This window comes from Rhizophagus irregularis, chromosome 10 (genome assembly GCF_026210795.1).
Source record: "Rhizophagus irregularis chromosome 10, complete sequence".
In the NCBI taxonomy this organism is placed as follows: Eukaryota; Fungi; Glomeromycota; class Glomeromycetes; order Glomerales; family Glomeraceae; genus Rhizophagus; species Rhizophagus irregularis.
In genome coordinates this window covers 1,744,959-1,764,467 of record NC_089438.1, presented here as the reverse complement: position 1 = coordinate 1,764,467, position 19,509 = coordinate 1,744,959, and the positions used below count along the sequence as shown (strand labels likewise).

The 19,509-nt window shown below is 38.0% G+C and overlaps 5 protein-coding genes across 5 annotated transcripts; 4 read left to right on the top strand and 1 right to left on the bottom strand.

The window, feature by feature from the left end:
* Positions 1-1,114: 1,114 nt before the first annotated feature.
* OCT59_001895 (uncharacterized protein) lies at positions 1,115-2,532 on the bottom strand (the record flags this gene model as incomplete). Its single annotated transcript, XM_066144149.1, has 4 exons — positions 1,115-1,426; positions 1,503-1,640; positions 1,721-1,869; positions 2,445-2,532. 4 exons carry the CDS (start codon positions 2,530-2,532, stop codon positions 1,115-1,117), a joined length of 687 nt encoding a protein of 228 aa, XP_065995341.1.
* Positions 2,533-4,124: 1,592 nt separating this feature from the next.
* Positions 4,125-4,562, top strand: OCT59_001894 (uncharacterized protein; the record flags this gene model as incomplete). The annotated part of the gene is made up of 1 exon (XM_066144148.1): positions 4,125-4,562. The coding sequence occupies one exon, from the start codon at positions 4,125-4,127 to the stop codon at positions 4,560-4,562; it is 438 nt and encodes a 145-aa protein (XP_065995340.1).
* A 1,318-nt stretch (positions 4,563-5,880) lies between these two features.
* On the top strand, positions 5,881-7,598 carry OCT59_001893 (uncharacterized protein; the record flags this gene model as incomplete). The annotated part of the gene is made up of 4 exons (XM_066144146.1): positions 5,881-6,267; positions 6,428-6,630; positions 6,752-6,875; positions 7,188-7,598. 4 exons carry the CDS (start codon positions 5,881-5,883, stop codon positions 7,596-7,598), a joined length of 1,125 nt encoding a protein of 374 aa, XP_065995339.1.
* Positions 7,599-8,256: 658 nt separating this feature from the next.
* On the top strand, positions 8,257-10,153 carry OCT59_001892 (uncharacterized protein; the record flags this gene model as incomplete). The annotated part of the gene is made up of 3 exons (XM_066144145.1): positions 8,257-9,079; positions 9,212-9,552; positions 9,878-10,153. The coding sequence occupies 3 exons, from the start codon at positions 8,257-8,259 to the stop codon at positions 10,151-10,153; spliced, it is 1,440 nt and encodes a 479-aa protein (XP_065995338.1).
* A 93-nt stretch (positions 10,154-10,246) lies between these two features.
* On the top strand, positions 10,247-10,651 carry OCT59_001891 (uncharacterized protein; the record flags this gene model as incomplete). The annotated part of the gene is made up of 1 exon (XM_066144144.1): positions 10,247-10,651. The coding sequence occupies one exon, from the start codon at positions 10,247-10,249 to the stop codon at positions 10,649-10,651; it is 405 nt and encodes a 134-aa protein (XP_065995337.1).
* Positions 10,652-19,509: the final 8,858 nt, after the last annotated feature.

Sequence of the window (19,509 nt, the reverse complement as noted above, 5' to 3'; positions counted from 1 at the left end):
ATAATGTATGTTTTATTAGATATAATCATAAAAAATTACAAGTATTTATTAATATATACAGAATACATAAAAGTAAAAAAGAGAAAGAGTAGAGTAACAATATTATTAGACGTAAAAAGAAGAGAAACAGCTATAGTAACGTTAGTATTAGATATAAAGATAAAAGAAATATTGTTATTATTGTTAGTATTAAGGTAAAAAGAGTTAAAGAAACAGTAAAAGGAGTAAAAGAAACATGGATATTATCGTTAGTATTAAAGTACAAGTAAAAAGAAATAAAGGAAACGTAGATAGTATTGTTAGTATTACGACATAAAGTAACAAAGAGGTAAAAAAAAACGCGTTAATATTAAAATAATTAGTATTAATAAATAAATATTTCTATACCTGCAAAGTAATTGAACAAAAGAATAAAGAAATAAAGAGAAAGGAAAAAATAAACATGTTGTTAGTATTGTTAGTATCGTTAGTATTAAAGTACAAGTAAAAAGGAATAAAGGAAACATGGATATTATTGTTAGTATTACGATACAAAATAACAAAGAGGTAAAAAAAAATGAAAATAATTAGTATTAATAAACAAATATTTCTATACCTGCAAAGCAATAAATTATGAAATATATGTAAATATATTGTATATAATTAAAGAAATAATAGAAAGAAGAGACAAAAAAATTAAAAATAAGAAACAAAAATAAATAAGACAAAAACGCGTGCATGATTAAATGATTAAATGATTAAATCACATGCAAGGATCAGCCTAATTTGATTGGCCAGAAAATACGATATCGTAAAATTACGGAAATCCGCATTTTAAAAAATCACAGAAATTGTATATGCACAATTACTAAATATTATCCCCTCATGATAAATTAAAAATTATCAACACAAATTCAACACAAATTTAACAAATTTAACGAAATTTGGCCAAAATTAACAAATTTTTACCAGAATTATCAACACAAATTGAACACAAATTGAACACAAATTTCAGCCACAATTTATTTATGTCACACCCGTGTTGTTAAGAATTAATAACCATTTTATTTATTAAAACTATATTAATTATGGTAAAAAAAATGCTATTACGTGTGATATATATAAAAAATAATATTTATTTTTTATGCAACCCATAATTCTCTAATAAACTATTTACATACCGACCTTCCTCCTCCGTGTTATAAGAGTCAATAGAAAGTATATCATCGTCAGCTATGCCATCATTGGCCGCACCATCGTTGGCCGTACCATCGTCGTTCCGCATCATCGTTAGCCGCACCATCGTTAGGCCTACCATCGTTAGTACATCATCATCAGCCGCACCTGCTCTATCGTCAGCTGCTCTATCACCACCATCGTCTACATCATTACCATCATGAGAATCATCGTCCGAATGTGTAAATTTATCCCTATTTTCCAACTTTTGCTAAAAATCAATAAATAAATAAATAAACTGTAATTCAAATAATTCACATTTTGCAAATTGTAAATTAAAAACTTACTAAGTTGTTGATTATCTTCGACTTCATTATACTTTCGCTCATTTGAATGTTTTGATTATTAGGATTTAAGTACGTTTCGCATATGCTAATCGCATACGCTATTTGTGTTTTTGAGGGATTTTTATTTTCTTTTCGCAACTTATCAATTATCAGCGACATATATGTCATAGTTGCCAATCTTTAACCTTTTTAAATAGGTTGTTGTAACATCTTTTCACCTCCGCCTTACTCTTCCATTCCTGAATCTTTGACGGACTAGCCTGAGTGTTAATAGACGGTAATTTATGCCCAGTCGCTTCGAAAACAGAATACATAACGTCTTTAACTCTAGACGTGAACGTCCCTCGTATGCTTCTATGTTGTTGTACTAACTATTAAAAAAAAATGTTAGTATGAAATTTAATAAAATTCATAATTGCTTTAACTTACAGTCGGGGCAATTTTTTTTTTCGAAAAAAATAATCCATTGATTTTTTTTGAACTGGCGCATAAATTCCGGATTTTTGTCTTTTAAATATTTTTCGGTAGCGAGTTTGTACTCGTCTTGCGAAGGATAAACAAAATTTTCAAATAAAATTTTCGACACCTTCTTAACGAGCTCCTAATCAAACGAGGTTAGCATTTCAGGTTTACATTAAATAATATTCATCTTTATTACCTTTACATACTCCGGATCTATTGTATTATTATTATTTTTGTTATTATCGTTGAGCTTTTTTTCTATGCTCGAGAGACGGGTTTCGAGATTTTTTTTGTCCGGTGATAAGAACTTCAAGCTTAGAAATTATCTGCGAATTGGTTCTTAATAGTTTTTCTATTATTTTTTTATTAACTTTAACAATAAAATATAATTTAACTATATATTATATAATTTCTTTTATAAAGAATATGATACATATTATGTCATATATACCATCAACACTATCATCGGATATTAAGTACCATTATAGAAAGCACTTCCGCCAGTACTACGTTTTGAAAATCTTTCATTATCGTCAATTCTTCGTTTCTCGCCACGCTTTGTAGCCATTATGATAATAAATTTGAAACGAAAATATGAGAAAAAGGAGGAAATATATGAGAAAAAGGTGAACTAGAAAATTCGAAAAGGATGAGGAAAAAGGGGAAATACATGAATCAGAAATTCAGAAAAAGGAGGCAAGCTGTCATAAGGTAATTTCCGCCATTCTATACTAAAAAAGAAAAAAAACTTGCGAAATATTGCGAAAAATGGATGAACTAATGCGAAATATTACAAAAAATGAATGTACTAATGCAAAAATTTTGCATCGTGATATTACGAAAAAATATTGTAACACTTTCATAAGAGAACTTTAAAAAAAAACTCTCGTAAAAGCACATAGTACAATCGAAATATTAATCAAATCCAATTTATAAAAAAATAACATGTTACACGTATTTGGGGGACTTTTATGCATGGAAAAAAAAAGTTGCAGCCAGTGAACTCATTTGGCTGATCAGATTGATAGTGATCTTGAGCGCTTATAACCTGATTATCGCATAAATTTGTGGCTGATCATCCGTCCATTATTGTAAAAGTGATTTGCCGTGTTAAGCCAATAAATTTGCGGCTGATTATCAGATGATTAGCCGATTGAATAAGCCATCCGAATTCTTACAGCCCGTTACAGCAAATTCAAAATATGCGAAACACTCAGCACTTTTGCTGTCAGATTCACTTGGCAGGTTGCCGGCAAATTGAAATAGTAAATAAAATAATAAACAATATTTATATGGTACATCGTAAACTTGTTACATTTATTTTTAGATTTGCCAACCCACGAACTCGGCAAGTTCCCGACAGCAAAATTGCTGAGTGTTTCGCATATTTTAAATTTTGCTATAATGCGTAAAATTGCGAATGATTCCACGATATTAGCCACCAGATTCTTACAGCCAGTTCCATTCATTAATGCGTAAATTTGCGTAGTCGTGTCTATTCAAATAACTCAATCAATTGTAATCCATTCAATTAATTCATTAAATTTTTACAATGAATTTGCAATATAATTTTATTAGCACACATAATCTCATATAAATTAAATAGTGAATTGATACTTTTCATCGTCGTCGGTCTGGATGTGTGTCTCGCTACCGCTCACCCCACCTCAGCCTCACGGCCTCGCAGTACCTATATCCCCCCTACGGGGGTCAGGAATCCCCATATATACTACTACCATGGCCACAGTGGCCATGGCTGGTCACACTACTTTCCAACTCTTTTTTTTTATCCATTTTTTCTTATATATAAAACTACTACGACCACTATGACCACTATGACCAGACTACTAAAAAGTGGATAAAAACACGAATAAAGCCAAAATCAGACAGAATATCCGGTCATAGTACTGGCCACAGTTCAAAAAACTTATGATAATACTATGGCCACCTTAGTTAGGCTCAGGCTCCAAAACCCGATTTAAGCTACGACCACCCTTTATCTACTTACCTGAGACACCGAACTACGCCACCGAACTATGACCGCCGAACTATGACCACCGAACCTCCATGACCGCCGAACTACGACCACCGAACTATGGCCACTTACCCCGTCAGAAAAAATAAGTAATTGAACAATGGGTATACCATAAGTAATATACAATGACGAACTTACACGCAGCCACTTATCTTGCCGAAGACCTCGGACTTGATCTTGTAGACATCTATGGAATCCGTAAATGGATCCAAATGCGGGCATCACCCCTCAACGACTCGGATATAGTAGCAGAAATAGTCAGAAACCTTCCGGCCAAAGAATTTGGAAAGCACCTCAAGATAAACAGACTCTGGTACAACTGTTGTAAAGCCGAGTTGTGGAAGAGATATGAGAAAGCCGAGGAGGCATACGACAGGGCAGTAGAAAAGAAGGAAAAAGCGGGGGATGCTCTTGGTCAATCATTTGAGGAAGAGGGTATTGGAAATCGTGAACTTCATGAGCTTAATTGGAAGGAGTATCAAAAGGCTTGTAAAGAGTTAACGGACGCTAGAAAAGAGCAAATAATGGTAAGGTGGGCTCTTGAGCGGTGTGGATTTCACTAGATATACGTGGATTGAAAAGGGGGAAGGGAAGATTTAGAGCAGTCGTAAAGGTTCGTGGTTTATAGTTTTTTTTTACCCCTAAAAGATAACCAGATATAACCGGAGGACCGCAGAACGCAGGAGGGCATGGGGCTGGGGCAAGGAGGGTAGCCTGGTAGGAGTGCAGATCTTTGGAAAAAATATTCGGCAATTGAAGATTAGGTAACTATAAATTAGTACTCGATTTGATAGAACAAAAAATGGCCGCTCAAGTTCCAGCAATCTTTAACCCCAACAACCGTTTCTTCTACGACGACCTTCTTAAAAAGTGTATAGGTACGCACACAAAAGAAAGCATCAATTCAGCAATCTCAGCTTCTGTGGCTTTCATCACCACGAAGTCCGGCATGTGGATCAGAAAAAAGAAGGCTTATAATGGAAGCGTATACTTCGAGTTTGCTGCAGATCTCAAGGGAATTTCTACTAAGCGCAAGGTAAGTATTCGGTCGGATGCAGGGGAGAAGATGATGGTATGACCACATCCATCAAGTTAAAGGACCTTCTTATCCAAGCCTCAGTCACAAAGATCTGTTATACAGATGTAAACTTCATGCCTTATCCCCCAAACGCGCCAAAGTATAATCCTGAATTCTTCAATCTCTTTCTAGGTTTCAGGGCTCAACCCGCTGAGCACATCAAACCGAACCTAGTTAATCCAATCATTCGACATGTTCATGAGGTATGGTGTGCAGAGGACAAGCAGTTAACCACGTACATCCTCAACTGGCTTGCATTTCTGGTTCAAAATCCCGACAAAAAACCCGGTACGACGCAATTATTATGCGCAGTCCACCACAGATGTAGGTAAGAATATCTTAACCGATTTTATCGGAGAACGTATTCTCGGCCGTGAAAACTTCCTCTCCACTACGCGTCTTGAAGATGTAATGGGAAGGTTCAATGCGGCTGTTCGTGCCAAAAAACTTATCATCCTCAATGAATGCGATATGTCAGGCAAGGAATGGCACGGGGCAAACAACCGACTCAAGAGTTTAATCACCGAGCCTTACATCTCTATCGGGGAAAAGGGGATAGATGCGAAGGTTATTGATGACTTTGCTGGCTACATGATCCTCAGTAATCATGCTATGCCAATCCGTATAGAAATGGGAGATGAAAGATTTGTAGCAACGTCTCAGCCAAATATAAGGGCAATAGAGAATACTTGGTTCTCTCGTAAAAGTATTAGAAAATCCGGATACAGCCAGTTCCTTCATGTCCTATTTACTTAGCCGAGACTTAACTAGCTTCAATCCCCGATCTATCGATACTGATCTAAATGAAACAGGAGCTAATCGAAGCAAGTATTCCAAATCCCCAGCGTTTCATACAATATTACCTTGAAATGATGTGGCCCGACAATTGTGATACACTTGAAATTCCTTGTACAAATTTCTATAGCACTTACCAGAATTGGTGCAGTGAGAAGGGCGAAAACAAAACACTTAGTGATAATAAGTTTGGTATGGAGATTAAGCAATTTATTCCTAAAACTCGCCCAAGACGTTCAGGTGCTAGAATAAACTATTACATACTAGATAAAGCAAAAATTGCGAAGAATTTTAGTAGAGTAATCCAGGAGACACAAGACATACAGGAAGCACAATTAGATCAAGAGGAAGTAGAGCCAGTTGTTGAGAAACCTGCTGAGGAAAAACCCGCTTCTGTCGGTGTTGCTCTGAACCGCAAAACCAAAAGACTCCACCACCAGTACCACTTAAGCCCGATTGCTTGAAGGTAAAACCCGCACCTGTCATCAATGAGGATCCTATTCCTGAGGAATCTCCAGCTCCTATAGAGTCAGATACTGATGAACCTATAGATAGCTTCTCGACTGTTATCTATCCGATGAGGAACCTGATCAAGAAGATGAGCCGCCTGCTGAAGAACCTGCACTTAAAGCTGTTGATGACTACTGCGACGTCTTAGATGACTTGCTATCTGACTCAGATTTTACAACTGTGAACCCAGCTCCTGAACAACAACCCGAGTCTCCCGCAGAATTTTCTGGGGAGAATTTTCTGCATCTGTCACTAAGCCTGACCCAGAGAACCAGCTCCCACCGAAGACAACCCGTCTCCCACAGAATTTTCTGCATCTGTCCGCTAAGCCTGACCCACGAAGCCACTCCTAAAGAGCAATTATCCCAGACCCGCACGAGAACTAGAAGTTGACTGGGACCCTGAACCAAAGGAAGGTACTCGAGCACCTGGAAAGCATTCGCGATGGGATCGTAACGCTAATTCGAAAACCAATATATCGGGTAGCAGATATGTATCAGATATGTATCCAATATGTGTAGTATTAATGCAGAAAATCGGGTACCCGATATGTGTAAGATATGTGTAAATATATATATCGTCACATATCATTTACATATACATATACGTATCGATCTCCCGATATGTATATGATATATATATTTACATATATCTTACACATATCGGTACCCGATTTTCTGCATTAATACTACACATATCGGGTACATATCTGATACGTATCTGCTACCCGATATATTGATTTTACGGCCAGTGTAAGCGTGGGTCGAAATTCGAAGGACAGTCTTGATGATGTAACGCAATACAGGTAAGGATTTATGGGCTAAGTACCAAAGACGTGTCAGACAACTATGACTGGGAAATACTCGCGTTTGAAGTAGAGGAATGTCCCACAACACGTATTGAGGACGAGTACCAGTATCACCTTAGGGAGGTAGTAGACCGCTTCAAGGACTGGATAGAATATAATGGGTACTTACCTAAAACACCTAGCCGTAAAGAACTCGCAGATCTAATAAGAGCATATAAGGAGGATCATGATGCCGAGATTATCCCTACCACCTCCGGTTATGAAACTATGAAGATGAATAAGGGTAAGGCACGAGAAATCCCAGAGGAACGTCCAAAAACTGATATGGAACGTGAATGGGAAGCCGCTAATGGATTTGTAGACGAGCTGGATATTGATGAGGCCTGTGATATGATTGACTCCTTTTAATAAGATAAGCGCCTCTTAGTTATCTTATATTTTTTATATAAAAAACCTATATTACAATTGAATACAATTCATAGTTATATCAAATGGCCTATTCAAAAATTGCACGTGCTTTGCCTACAAGACCAGATATCAAAGAACTACAGTATTCAGGCGCAAGATTTTCTAGGGAGCTATTGCCAGACTTGGACAGCAACTCCAATCCCGGTATCCGACACATAAATTTCAGATTCTGCTTCCCTATGAAAACTGGAAACCCGGTGGATGGACATCAGGAAACCAACCAGCCAGCCTCTTCTCACTCTTGGACCACTACGACGAAGCACAACTACCGGATGATGCAGACCCCGATTATTTTGAACGATTCATAATTTATGTGAGAGATGCCCCACCGGTTGCAGGGGGTTGCAACGGGGAGCTAAATGATTGCCTGTATGAATGCCTGAAATATATCTACGGCACATTCTCTAAAATGCCAAAGTCAATCAAAAAGCCCGAGTATATCAAAAAGGCATTAGGTCTCAATCGTGATGCTTCCAGTTCCAGTCTCATATATGGATAAGGTTGAACAACTTGCAGGAAGCCTTGCACTTAATATTGTAGGGGATTCCACTCGAATTTCCAAAAGCAAATCTGACAGGACGTACTCAAGCAAGCATCCATGCAAGGCCACTACTCTCTTGCACTGAATCCCGGAAGACTCCACCCTAGCAAATTAGATAGAAAACAAAAAGTCTCCCCCTTTGTTTATCGTGAAGATGGGGTTAATAATGTAGTAACAATATACAATGGTAAGACAGTTAAGTCTCTTACAGTTGGACAGTTTCAGAAAGGTAAGAACTCTGATAGTTACTCCTTCATCCCTATCGAGAATTGTAAAACTGGAATATATGAAACACTTGAGGAAACATACCAGAGGATCCATGAAGAGCGGGATTCCTTCCTACAGGCTACAAAGAAGTTCGGTCTAGGAATCGACTTATCTTACCACAACTGGTCGTACAAGAGAACTGCCACTGCTTTTTCTTTTGCACGGTTTAGTGTAGGGGTTCCAGCCAATGATCCTCTTGACCCAGTCGAAGCAGAGTGGATAAGTGATGCAATAATGGGAGGTCTTATTTGGGCAGACAATGAATGGAAGGGCTATGGAAGGCAATACGACGTGACAAGTTTATATCCAAGTATTCAGCAATTAAATGCAAACTTTCCAATCCGACAAGGTAAGTTTCAAATACTCAAAGACTTTGTAGACCATAGAGGTTATGCCTTGTATGGATTATTTCGTGCTAGCTCCCAGGGAGCGCCCAAGGGCAAGGTAAGTGGTAATGATATTCTCTTCCGACAGAATAAGAGGGGAGTCTATACATTCATTGACTTACAACGAGCAAAAAAACTTGGACTCGATATACAGTTAATCCAGGATGGAAAGCCAAATGCCTTGATATATGACAGAGAAGCAAGAATTCCTGGGACTGTAATATTTGGTGAGTATGTCCACTTTCTCTTCAATATAAAGAACCAGGGTGGCGTGGCCGGTCGTGTTGCAAAGAGAGTTCTCAATACACTATGGGGAAAAGCACTGTAGAGGAAACGCAATTACAAGACACTCACCACAGATCAAACAGATCCATTCAAGTTTCCAGAAGGCCACACACTTGACTCCATCGTACCAGTAGGATCTGACCAGTGGCGATTCCAGTTCACAAACCCAGGTAGTCCCTTCAAGGGTGAGTATCCTAGGATCGCTCCATTCTTATTAGCACATGGACGGAAGATGACTTCAGAGTTATTAGAACCATATAAGGATAAAGTACGACGCATCCATACAGATGGATTTATTCTAGAGGAACAGCCGAGTAGTCCTACACTTATCACTTGTCCAGAAAATGCATCCAAAGCATTGAAAGCTCTCAAGTTTGAAACCGCAGGATACTGCCATGTGAAAAATGCAAACAAGGTTATCTGGACATGATTGCCAAGAATGCGGTTGGATTTACAGTAGGTATATATATTTTTTCTTGCTTGAATGTAAAGTCAATTTGAAGATTCCTATTTATTACAAAGTACAAAAAAGTATAAGGAATCGTGTCAACATATACCGAATTAGCAAGCATTATTAACAGCGCTGACAGCATTAGTGATAAAGTTATTTATGATGCATCACACAATCAGTTCACCATTGTCTCTGATGAAACTGTCCTCAAGATTATCCGTGCATTGAAAGACACTATAGTAGTCGCATTAGTATTCAAGGGTTTAGCAAAACCAGCTACCTTGTCCAGGATCATGTGAAGTATATCAAGAGAATCCAGACAGCAAAGTCTCCTGTATCATATGTGAAGTTCGTGGCCAGAAAACTCTTCCCAGATAATGCAGCATATACTGCTAAGATAGCAAAGATTCGTGAATCATACAAGAATAAACAAGCTCTTTTAGACAAACTTGAGGCCCTCTTCGAGTTGTATTATAATGTAACTAAGGACTCATTAACAGGTCCCCCAAAGCGAGCTGTCACTATGAATGAGGCTGAGAAAACCTTAGCAGAACTTCTTGCATAAGCGGCTCCTGTACGAATTTAGTTTATATTTTTTATCCATTTGTAATGGGCGTACAGTAATTGAAGATGGCTATAGTATAAGTAACATAACATCATGTTAGACCGGTTACCAGTAGAAATAGTCGAACGCATTGTCACAAAAATCCCGGATACTGACCTTATTGCAGCGAGTAAGGTAGATAGAGTGTGGTGGCAGGAAGTTCGTCGAGAGGCATATAAGAGGTGGAAAAATTATGCCACTACGATCAGGGATGTGTACTGTGAAATCCGAGCTCTCGGAAAGCATTATATAAAGAGGGAAATTGACTGGATAACGTTTGAAGATGTAAACGACCTCTATAAAAGATGGATAAACTGCCTTACCGAGGATCAGCTTTATATTATGGAAAAAATGCTTAGGAATGGGATGGTCGTGGACCCCCAAGAGAGGGAAACCATAGAGTATGCATTAAGTGAACAAAGATGGGGAGGCGATCCTTGGGGACTGGGAGTGGTATGAATGGACTAACAGGAGTAGCTTATTTATCGGGTATCCTCATATTTCTTGACAAGGACTGATGACCATGTAACCTTATCATCAGGTATCCTTGCATTTTTTCGACGAAGGATTGATAATGATAATAACGCTATCATCAGGTATCATGCATTTTTTCGACAAGGATTGATGACCATGTAACCTTATCATCAGGTATCCTTGCATTTTTTAATAAGGATTGATGACCATGTAACCTTGTCATCAGGTATTCTCGTATTTTTTGATAAGGACTGATGACCGTGTCACTTGGTTATTGTAAATTGAAGAAAACTATTAGGTATGTAGACGCGTACAGAAAAAGGACATGTCTTACCCTTATATAGCTAACCCTATAACTGGACGTCCAATTATTATCGGTGGAGATACCTTTAATCGAATAGTTATGGAATCCCATGATTATATTGATGGAAGGCTTGTCCGTAGACAAACTGCACCTCCACCTGAAGAGCAACCTGTATATTTAAATACAGATACAGGACGTTATGTTCGACGTGGTACTAGAACATATTATAGACTGATTGAGAGTGACTATGATGTAGTTGAGGATTACTACCTTGTCCATTATGAAGAAGAGGCGCTTATAGAGGAAATCATCAATGAAACACGCTATAATGAGGAAAATCTTGATGGGCAGCGGTTAACTTTCAATGATATACAACAAATCAGGACTGCTATTCAGGCTGACCAAGATGAATATGATGATTTTATCTTACAGCAAGATACGACTAACGGAACACTTTCCTCCGGTCCTTCCGGTCGTCCACGAACTTTGGAAGACCATACCCCGAGACTTGCAGAGCTTAATATTGAGTTGTGTAGGGAATGTCTCATGCCTGTAAGCCCAAGTGACTTAACGGACAAGTTGTGCAAGGACTGCTCCGAATAGTTACTTAATTTTGAATAATTCTTTTTTACATAAAGAAAGATAGCCATGTCAACATCAATCGTAATAAACCAATGCCAAAACTGTGGAGTAATCACTCCAAAAACAGCATATAGAGGATTATCCAGCGTGTTGTATAGACAGATTATAAAGAAGATTGGCGACGAGAGTGAACCTTTACAAGCCTTGGGACTTGCTAGGGATAAGTTAGTTCAGATCATTCGTCGGGGAAGTAATGTGGACTTTACACAATTGTTTACACAAAAACTGGATATGAATATTATGGATGGAGAGCCATATGAAGATATTAGGAAGTGGCTTCCGAACAGCTTATAGCCATAGGGATTATGACAGTGGAGAAATTGCTTTATATCAATTTCTAAGGGATACATATCCAGATGGTATTGACGAGCCTTTCACTACATTCTATGAGAACTATGTAAATCATATAAGTAATCCAATGACTAAGAACTTTGCTTCTCGTGCTTTAGGAGCAATAGGGTTGAAGGCTAAGATGTTAAGGATTGACTTTGAAGGTCGTAAAAAAAGTGCTATGATTCTTAAAGCTTCTGCGTACGAATTACTTGATATTCTCACAAGATACTATTAATTCCTACTTGTAATGCTCGACGGTCCATGTGGCTCTTGAAAGATCTGTATAAGGACTTCAATACCTTCTATTATTTGTTTATTATCCAGAGGGCGACTAGACTTCAGGGCTTCATATCGGGAGAATAAGCTCCTTCACATTCTCAGTTTTCAGAGTTTCAGTCTTTGCAGTCTTACCCTGTACTTTTGCTAAGAAATCCTGAAAGTCAGCTCTAGGAATCTTACCCAGAGTGTAAGCCCCCTTTGAAAGACATATTTAATCCAGGTATCTGCATTCTTGGCTAAGACACCAGGTACAAGTAAATGTTGACGTTCTTTAGGGGATGGAAATACCCGAGCAAATTCAATCAAGTGTCCACCTTTTTTTGCTTCAAATACAGCTTTCTGACCATAGGGACTAAACTTGGATCGAACTGTGATTGAACTGGGTTCAGACTGAGATCGAACTGGGTTCAAACTTGGATCAAACTGAGATTGAACTGAGATCGAACTAGGATTGAACTGAGATTGCTCTGTGATCGAACTGAGACTAGTATCCCATCTTACTCGAATGGACAGTGGATCACTTTTGGACCGTCTAAGATCAAACACTACAAATTCACGTTGCAGAGTAAGATCATCAATTACTGGTGCTAATGACTCTGATTCTTCTGTATATAGGCGGATGATTCTCTTGGTATCTGTAAGGCTCCCATGACCTCCATGCAGTGAGATGTAGTTAACATTTTCTCGAATAGCCTTAGGAATGGCAAAGAATCTTTGGGCTACATAAATACGTGAAATATTTTTGTGTCGTCCATGTGTAAAGTAACCAGTGATGAGATCCTGGATTTTTTTAGGTGCATCCATCAGATCCTCGAAGATTACCACAGTAGCTTGAGTAGGGTCGAAGGAATCAATCTCTGGAATCTCACTATGGGTTACTGCAGTGAATGGGATCTTCTCCTCTTCGAAAAAATCATGTACAACTGCCCACTTTGGCTCGTCAAGATATCTGCCAACTAAAAGTACTGCATCACATAGTACATACCGATTACCATCCTCCTTTGCTTTCTTGTCACCCATTAACAAATTAATGATCATAGTTGTCTTACCTGAGTCTGAGCTACCTGCTACGGCTAATCGAAAGGGCCATGATGGAGCAAACTCATTGCCTTGTCTTGAGTCGGTCGTGTACTCGTCCAAATTGTATACATAAAGATCCATTTGAATTTTATTCTAACTTAGTTTAAATACTATGTCGACATCAACACCAATTCCAGTTTATACTCCTTCAGAACCTACTGGACCGCCTCCTGCACACTTGGTCAATGAAAAAGACGATGATGAATTAGTTAGAATACTTAAGGCTCATGCAAATTTATTGACTACCAGGGGTCGTTTAACTGTTGATTCAGAGATACAGGAGGCAAATAATCAAATCAAACATATTATTAATATATTAATGTATCGCTGTAAAGCAAAACATGAAGAACTTGGTATTACAAAAGATTTGTTAGTTTTTGCACAAGGTAAGATAAATGCATTTGATGAAACGTTTACTAATTTAGAACGTCAATTAGTTATTATACGTGCTGCCAATGATAATTTCATAGAAGAAAACCATAACCTGCAAAGAGATTATGATACTATGGTAGAGCTTCGTCGACGGGCTATAGGTGAACGTAATCAGGCACGACATGAACGTAATGTATTACAAGCAGATTATACTCAAGCAGTAAGGGATCGTAATGAGGCTCAAAATGCTGTGAATCGTGGTAATATCCTTTTAAATCATTGGCGGCTGAGGGCTACTCGGACTGGAGGACAACTTGTATTGGCTAATGCGCAACTTGGACAGGTTAATGTACAGCTAGCACATGCTAATAATAGGGTGCGTTTTGGGATTCAGACATTAGGGAGACTTAGGAATAGACTTTTCCAACAGATAGCTGCTCTTAGAATTCAGGTACAATGGTTTCGAATTAGACAATTGAACCCTCCTCCACCTATATTAAACAATCCACTAGAGACGATATGGCTACCACTGCGATAGGATTGCCGATTTTTGAGGGTAAAGCTACTGATGATATTGATACATTTGTTAGGCTTTATATGGGTTATCTTGATACTATTAATCTTAACCCATATGCTGCTGGAGGGCCACCAGAGTCTTGGAAAAGAGCTATGGGTATACTTAGAAGCTGCATGGCTGGTGAAGCGGCTGAATGGTTTGATCGAGAAATTACAGGAAAAAATTGGGAACTTTCTGGTATCGACTTGAGGTGGATAATTTAGCTGCTTTTGTAGCATTAGTAATACCAGAAGGTGCAGGAGGACCAAATGCAGGTACCTATGTAAATGGGTCTGAAGCACATGTTTATGCTACAGATGCAGCTAATACATTAGTAACTATTAGAGCAGCATTTATTCCTACCCATGATTTAATAGGTGGAGATAAAGCTTGGGGAAGAGCTGGTCTTTCGTCCGACAGGATAGAGCTGCTCCAGCTACTGCAGATGCTGGTGTTGCTGCTAATAATAATCGTTCTATAGTTTTTCCAGGTATTAAACCTAACCAGGCGCTTTATTGGCTTAGAACACAATTCCCAACTATTTTAGATGAAAAGAAACGTATCCGTTTTAACAGTCTTTATCAGGAAAATGAGCCAGTTGATGCATTTTATAGAACTGTAAAGAGAGCTGGTAAATTACTAAAACTAACTGATGATCTTATTATCGACCAGTTCTTTAGAGGTCTTTCGGCTGATAATATTTTTGAAGCAGAAAGGTTTAGTAATCTTAATCCATGATGACTGTTAAACATCTGAGAAATTTAGAACGGAGAAGGGCTGAAATGCGCTTGGGGTTACAAGATAGAAATCGACGACTTCAAGCAGATTACAGTGATGTAACTCAACCTCCGTTAGGAAAACAGGAACCTGTCGTACTGACATCAAAGTCAACTGGGGTTACTCAAGAACAATTACAAGAGTTGCTTAAGGCTCAAGCTGACGAACTTACCAAGAATTTTCAGGTGCAATTTAAACAATTACAGGCTCGGCCAGTTCGTAATCCACCAGTCTATAGACAGCAGATTAAACCTGTTCGCAAAGAAAACCACGGAGACGTGTTGTTCGGGATCCTCAGGGATCCTGATTGGGATGATGGTTATGTAGATCGTGATGTTGGTGATGACCCTGATGCTCCTGAGTGGACTTTGGATGATCATCAAAATGCTATTGATCTTATTATGGGATATAAACGTGGGACGTCTAAAATACTTACAAATCAACTTCAGAAGGCTAAAGATAGACGTGATGATCTGGATTTAGCCCGAGCAATGAGAAATCTTGATCTTAACGATGATGCTATGGACATTGATACTGTGAGTTTTGGTGAAAAGGTAGAATTGAGAGAAAAAGATGGTGATGTCTATATGGTTCGTGTTGGGTCAAAAAAAAAGTAGGTTCGAGTATCTCAAAACTTCTTAAGTCGTCCCCAAATAAGACAGCAGTTAGCTCTTCTAGTGTACCCTTGAAAAGTAAAGCAACCCCCTGTTAAGATTCCTGTAAAAGTTACTGGTAGTAAGTCTACACCTGCAAAAGCTGTTACTTAAGAATGACTTATTAAGCCTGTTAAGGTCTGCAGACTTTAGGAAATTACTCCGTGAGATTCTTCAGGAGGAGATGATGTCTGCTAGAAAAGTCATAGAGATTTCAGATGACTTAGCTGAGGAGGAACAAGAAGAGGATATCAGGGGAATACGATCCTATGGATATTGATATAGCTCGTTTGGAGAATACTAAAGATCTTTTAGCACTGGATGGGGAGGTTAATGGGATAGCAATTCAGTGTTTAGCAGACACTTGTGCTAATGCGTCTTTTATTCAGAGAAGCTGCTGAGGAATTAGGGTTGGATATTGACAAGAGTATTACATACAACATATCTGGTGCTCCAGGAACAGGTAGGACATTTGGCATGGTAAAGGGAGTGTTAATCAAACTTACCCCTGATTATGCTATCACTGAGGATCTTGCAGTTTTAGATGGATACAAGCATAGGGAAATTGGATTGAGCCGGACGTGTCTGAAACGTTACAATTATGATGTCCATGAATCACGTGAACATGTCGCCCTTACCTGTGATGGGAAGAATGTTTTTATCCCAATAGTTCCTGATGTTAATCGAGGAGACAAAAAATAAGACCCTTTAATTCTTCTATTTTTTTTTATTCCCAAAATTTGCGAATTAAGTCAGGGACATCTTCCTTCAACTGGTCAGCAGGCTTCCTAAGTCGTATCTGGGAATCTCTCCCACTTAACCAAATACTGGTCTTGACCTTTCTAATGCGATGCCGAAGTATCTGCTCAGGTACAAATCTTTTGGGTTGTCCTCTTATCACGAGTCAGGTGGAGGCTTTTCATTAATAGGAACTACTTGCAATTCCTTTCGGGTATATGCGCATCTGGATACACTAATCGACGTGTGGTCCGTTAAGAAGATATGTAGGAGGTTGTTCGGGTGAGAGTATCATTTTTTTGATTACACGAATGTTTGGGTTCCATCTTATGTCTCCTGTACGGAATTTTCCATGAAGTTTGTTACCAAGTACAGAAATAGGTTCATCTAACTTCGACTCGACACGTGTTCCTTCGAGAGGAGATCCGTCTTTTTTGACAGCTTTAGGTGGCCACCCTGTCGGAATGTCTGGGGGATTTCTCTGCCAGAGTTCATTTACTTTACTCACTATATTATGGAAATCTTCTGACCATTCCACGGATGTCACCCCAGTTTTCAACTCCTGTGCTACCATTCGTTTAAGAAGGGGTTCTTGGATGGCTTGGATAGGCTCTTTCAGCATAAGATTGCTGTTTATGCCTTCCTGGTTCGCCGAACCTCATCATTACCCCTAGGCTGTTCAGGAAAAAATCACGTATCTGGTCGTTAGCGAATTCTGATCCGGAGTCCTGTCTCCAGTCTGTGTGTTGGTGGCTTAATACGATTTCTTCTGTAGATTTTGACAAACCCGTTTAGAACTCTATTTGCAGTCTTATCCTTTAGGGTTCTGCATCAACTCTCTTTCCTGCAACTTCCACCACTACGAGGAAATAGTGGAATCCTTTGGGGTCAACTGGCATCTCTGCAAGATCTGCCTGATGTGTTGCATTTGGTTTCCATACAATTACCTTTGGGCGTTCTGTTGACTTTTCCTTTAGGGGCTTTTTGTATAGGTTGTAGTGCTCTTCACCTTTTAGAATTCATGCTGGTACTCCAGGAGATTGTAGTACTTATAGTAATTCTCTAAGTGTGACATATTACAACAAATTAAAGGAATGGTTTTAGACTTCAAATCTTAAAATGACACGTTTTTACTGCCTAAAGTGCAAGAAGGAAACTGAGACGGCTAGTGAAATACAAGATATGACTTTACAAATGGGCGTTACCGGCTGCGTGGTGACTGCACAATTTGTGGTATGCATAAGAATACTTTTACTGGAATAGACTGGGTGATCGAAGAGATGTAGGAAAAGAAAAGAAACCGCTGCTAAGAGACAGCAGACGGCTTACAATCGGCAGTGCAAAAAACTTGGACAGAAAATCTTAGATTCTGATGACGCGTGTAAACAGTGTATTGATAAATGCCTAGGAGAAAAAGAAAAAGAAGACGGATTAGTACTGCTTCTAAACTTATCTGGATATGCTTCTATTCTCAATACCCATTGTTCAATTACTTATTTTTTCTGACGGGGTAACGTGCCGTAGTTCGGTGGTCATAGTTCGGCGGTCATGTTCGGTCGCGGTCTACTTCGGCGGTCATAGTTCGGTGGCATAGTTCGGTGTCTCAGGTAAGTAGATAAAGGGTTATAGCTTAAATCGGGTTTTCGGTTTTGGAGTCCAGGAGCTAACTAAGGTGGCATAGTATTATCATAAGTTTTTTTGTAAATCCGCCAGTACTATGACCGGATATTCTGTCCGATTTTGGCTTTATTCGTGTTTTTATCCACTTTTTAGTAGTCTGGTCATAGTGGTCATAGTGGTCGTAGTTTTATATATAAGAAAAAATGGATAAAAAAAAAGAGTTGGAAAGTAGTGTGACCAGCCATGGCCACTATGGCCGTATGGTAGTAGTATATATGGGGATTCCTGTGCCGTAGGGGTGATATAGGTACTGCGAGGCCGTGGAGGCCGTGTACGGAGCTAGCGAGACACCATCCAGACCGACGACTCATCAAATTTGACGCGTTAATTTAGTAACATGAGTTTCAAATGCCCCCTTTGTATGCGAATATTCAGTTAACGCTTTGCATATACTCAACACGCCCAAAAATGCTTAAAAAATGTAGAAGTAGAAGTAGAAGATGATGATGATAATAATGATAGTGAAAAATATAGCAGTGAAATGGATACAAGAAGTAATCTAAGTAGTGAATATGAAAATGATAAAGTTGAGGTAATTATGTTATTCCAAATTATTCTTTTTAAAGAAAAAGCTCAAATTATACTAACTCATTTTGGTTTATAATTTTAGGTGAATGATGATAATAATGTACAAAATATGTCATTTGACAGTATTGGAAGTGCAATATCAGAGATGAGCCTTGAAGATAGTAACTTTGAAAATATATTAGATTCATCTGAAGAGCCTGAAATTTTTGAAGAACCCAAAAATCTCAATACCAAAACTTGCACAGAATTTCCTAATGATGCTTATAAAGATCTAATGTTATTAGTAACGAAATATAAAATAAACAATAAAGGTGGTAATGAAATAATACGTTTTTTTAATAAACATTCAAATCTTACAGAATCACCATTACCAAAAAATATCGAACAGGACGAGCATTTATGAATAATATGAAGTTTTCTAATTTAGAATTTAGTAAAGTTCTTATAACAAAACATAAAGATAAAGATTATTTTCTTTATTATCAAAACTTAATACAGTGCATCAAAAATATCTTAACTGTTCCTGACATAACACAAAATTTTGCGCTATCTTACGAAAACTATGAGGTAAATAGTAAATATTAGTTAATTCAATAATTTAAATAATATTTATTTTAATTTATTTATATTATTTTATAGTATAATAGAGAAAGTATTTACAGTGAACAAAACACTGGAAAATGGTGGAAAACTACGCAAGAATCCTTACCTACTGGTTCCAAATTATTATCAATTATTTTATATTCAGATGCAACAACTACAGATACATTAGGAAAAAGTCAATTGCATCCAATATATATTACATTAGGTAATATCCCAATATGGCGTCGTAATAAACAGGATGCAAAGCAACTTTTGGGATATTTACCAATTTTAGAAGCTGCAAATAAAGATCTGGTTC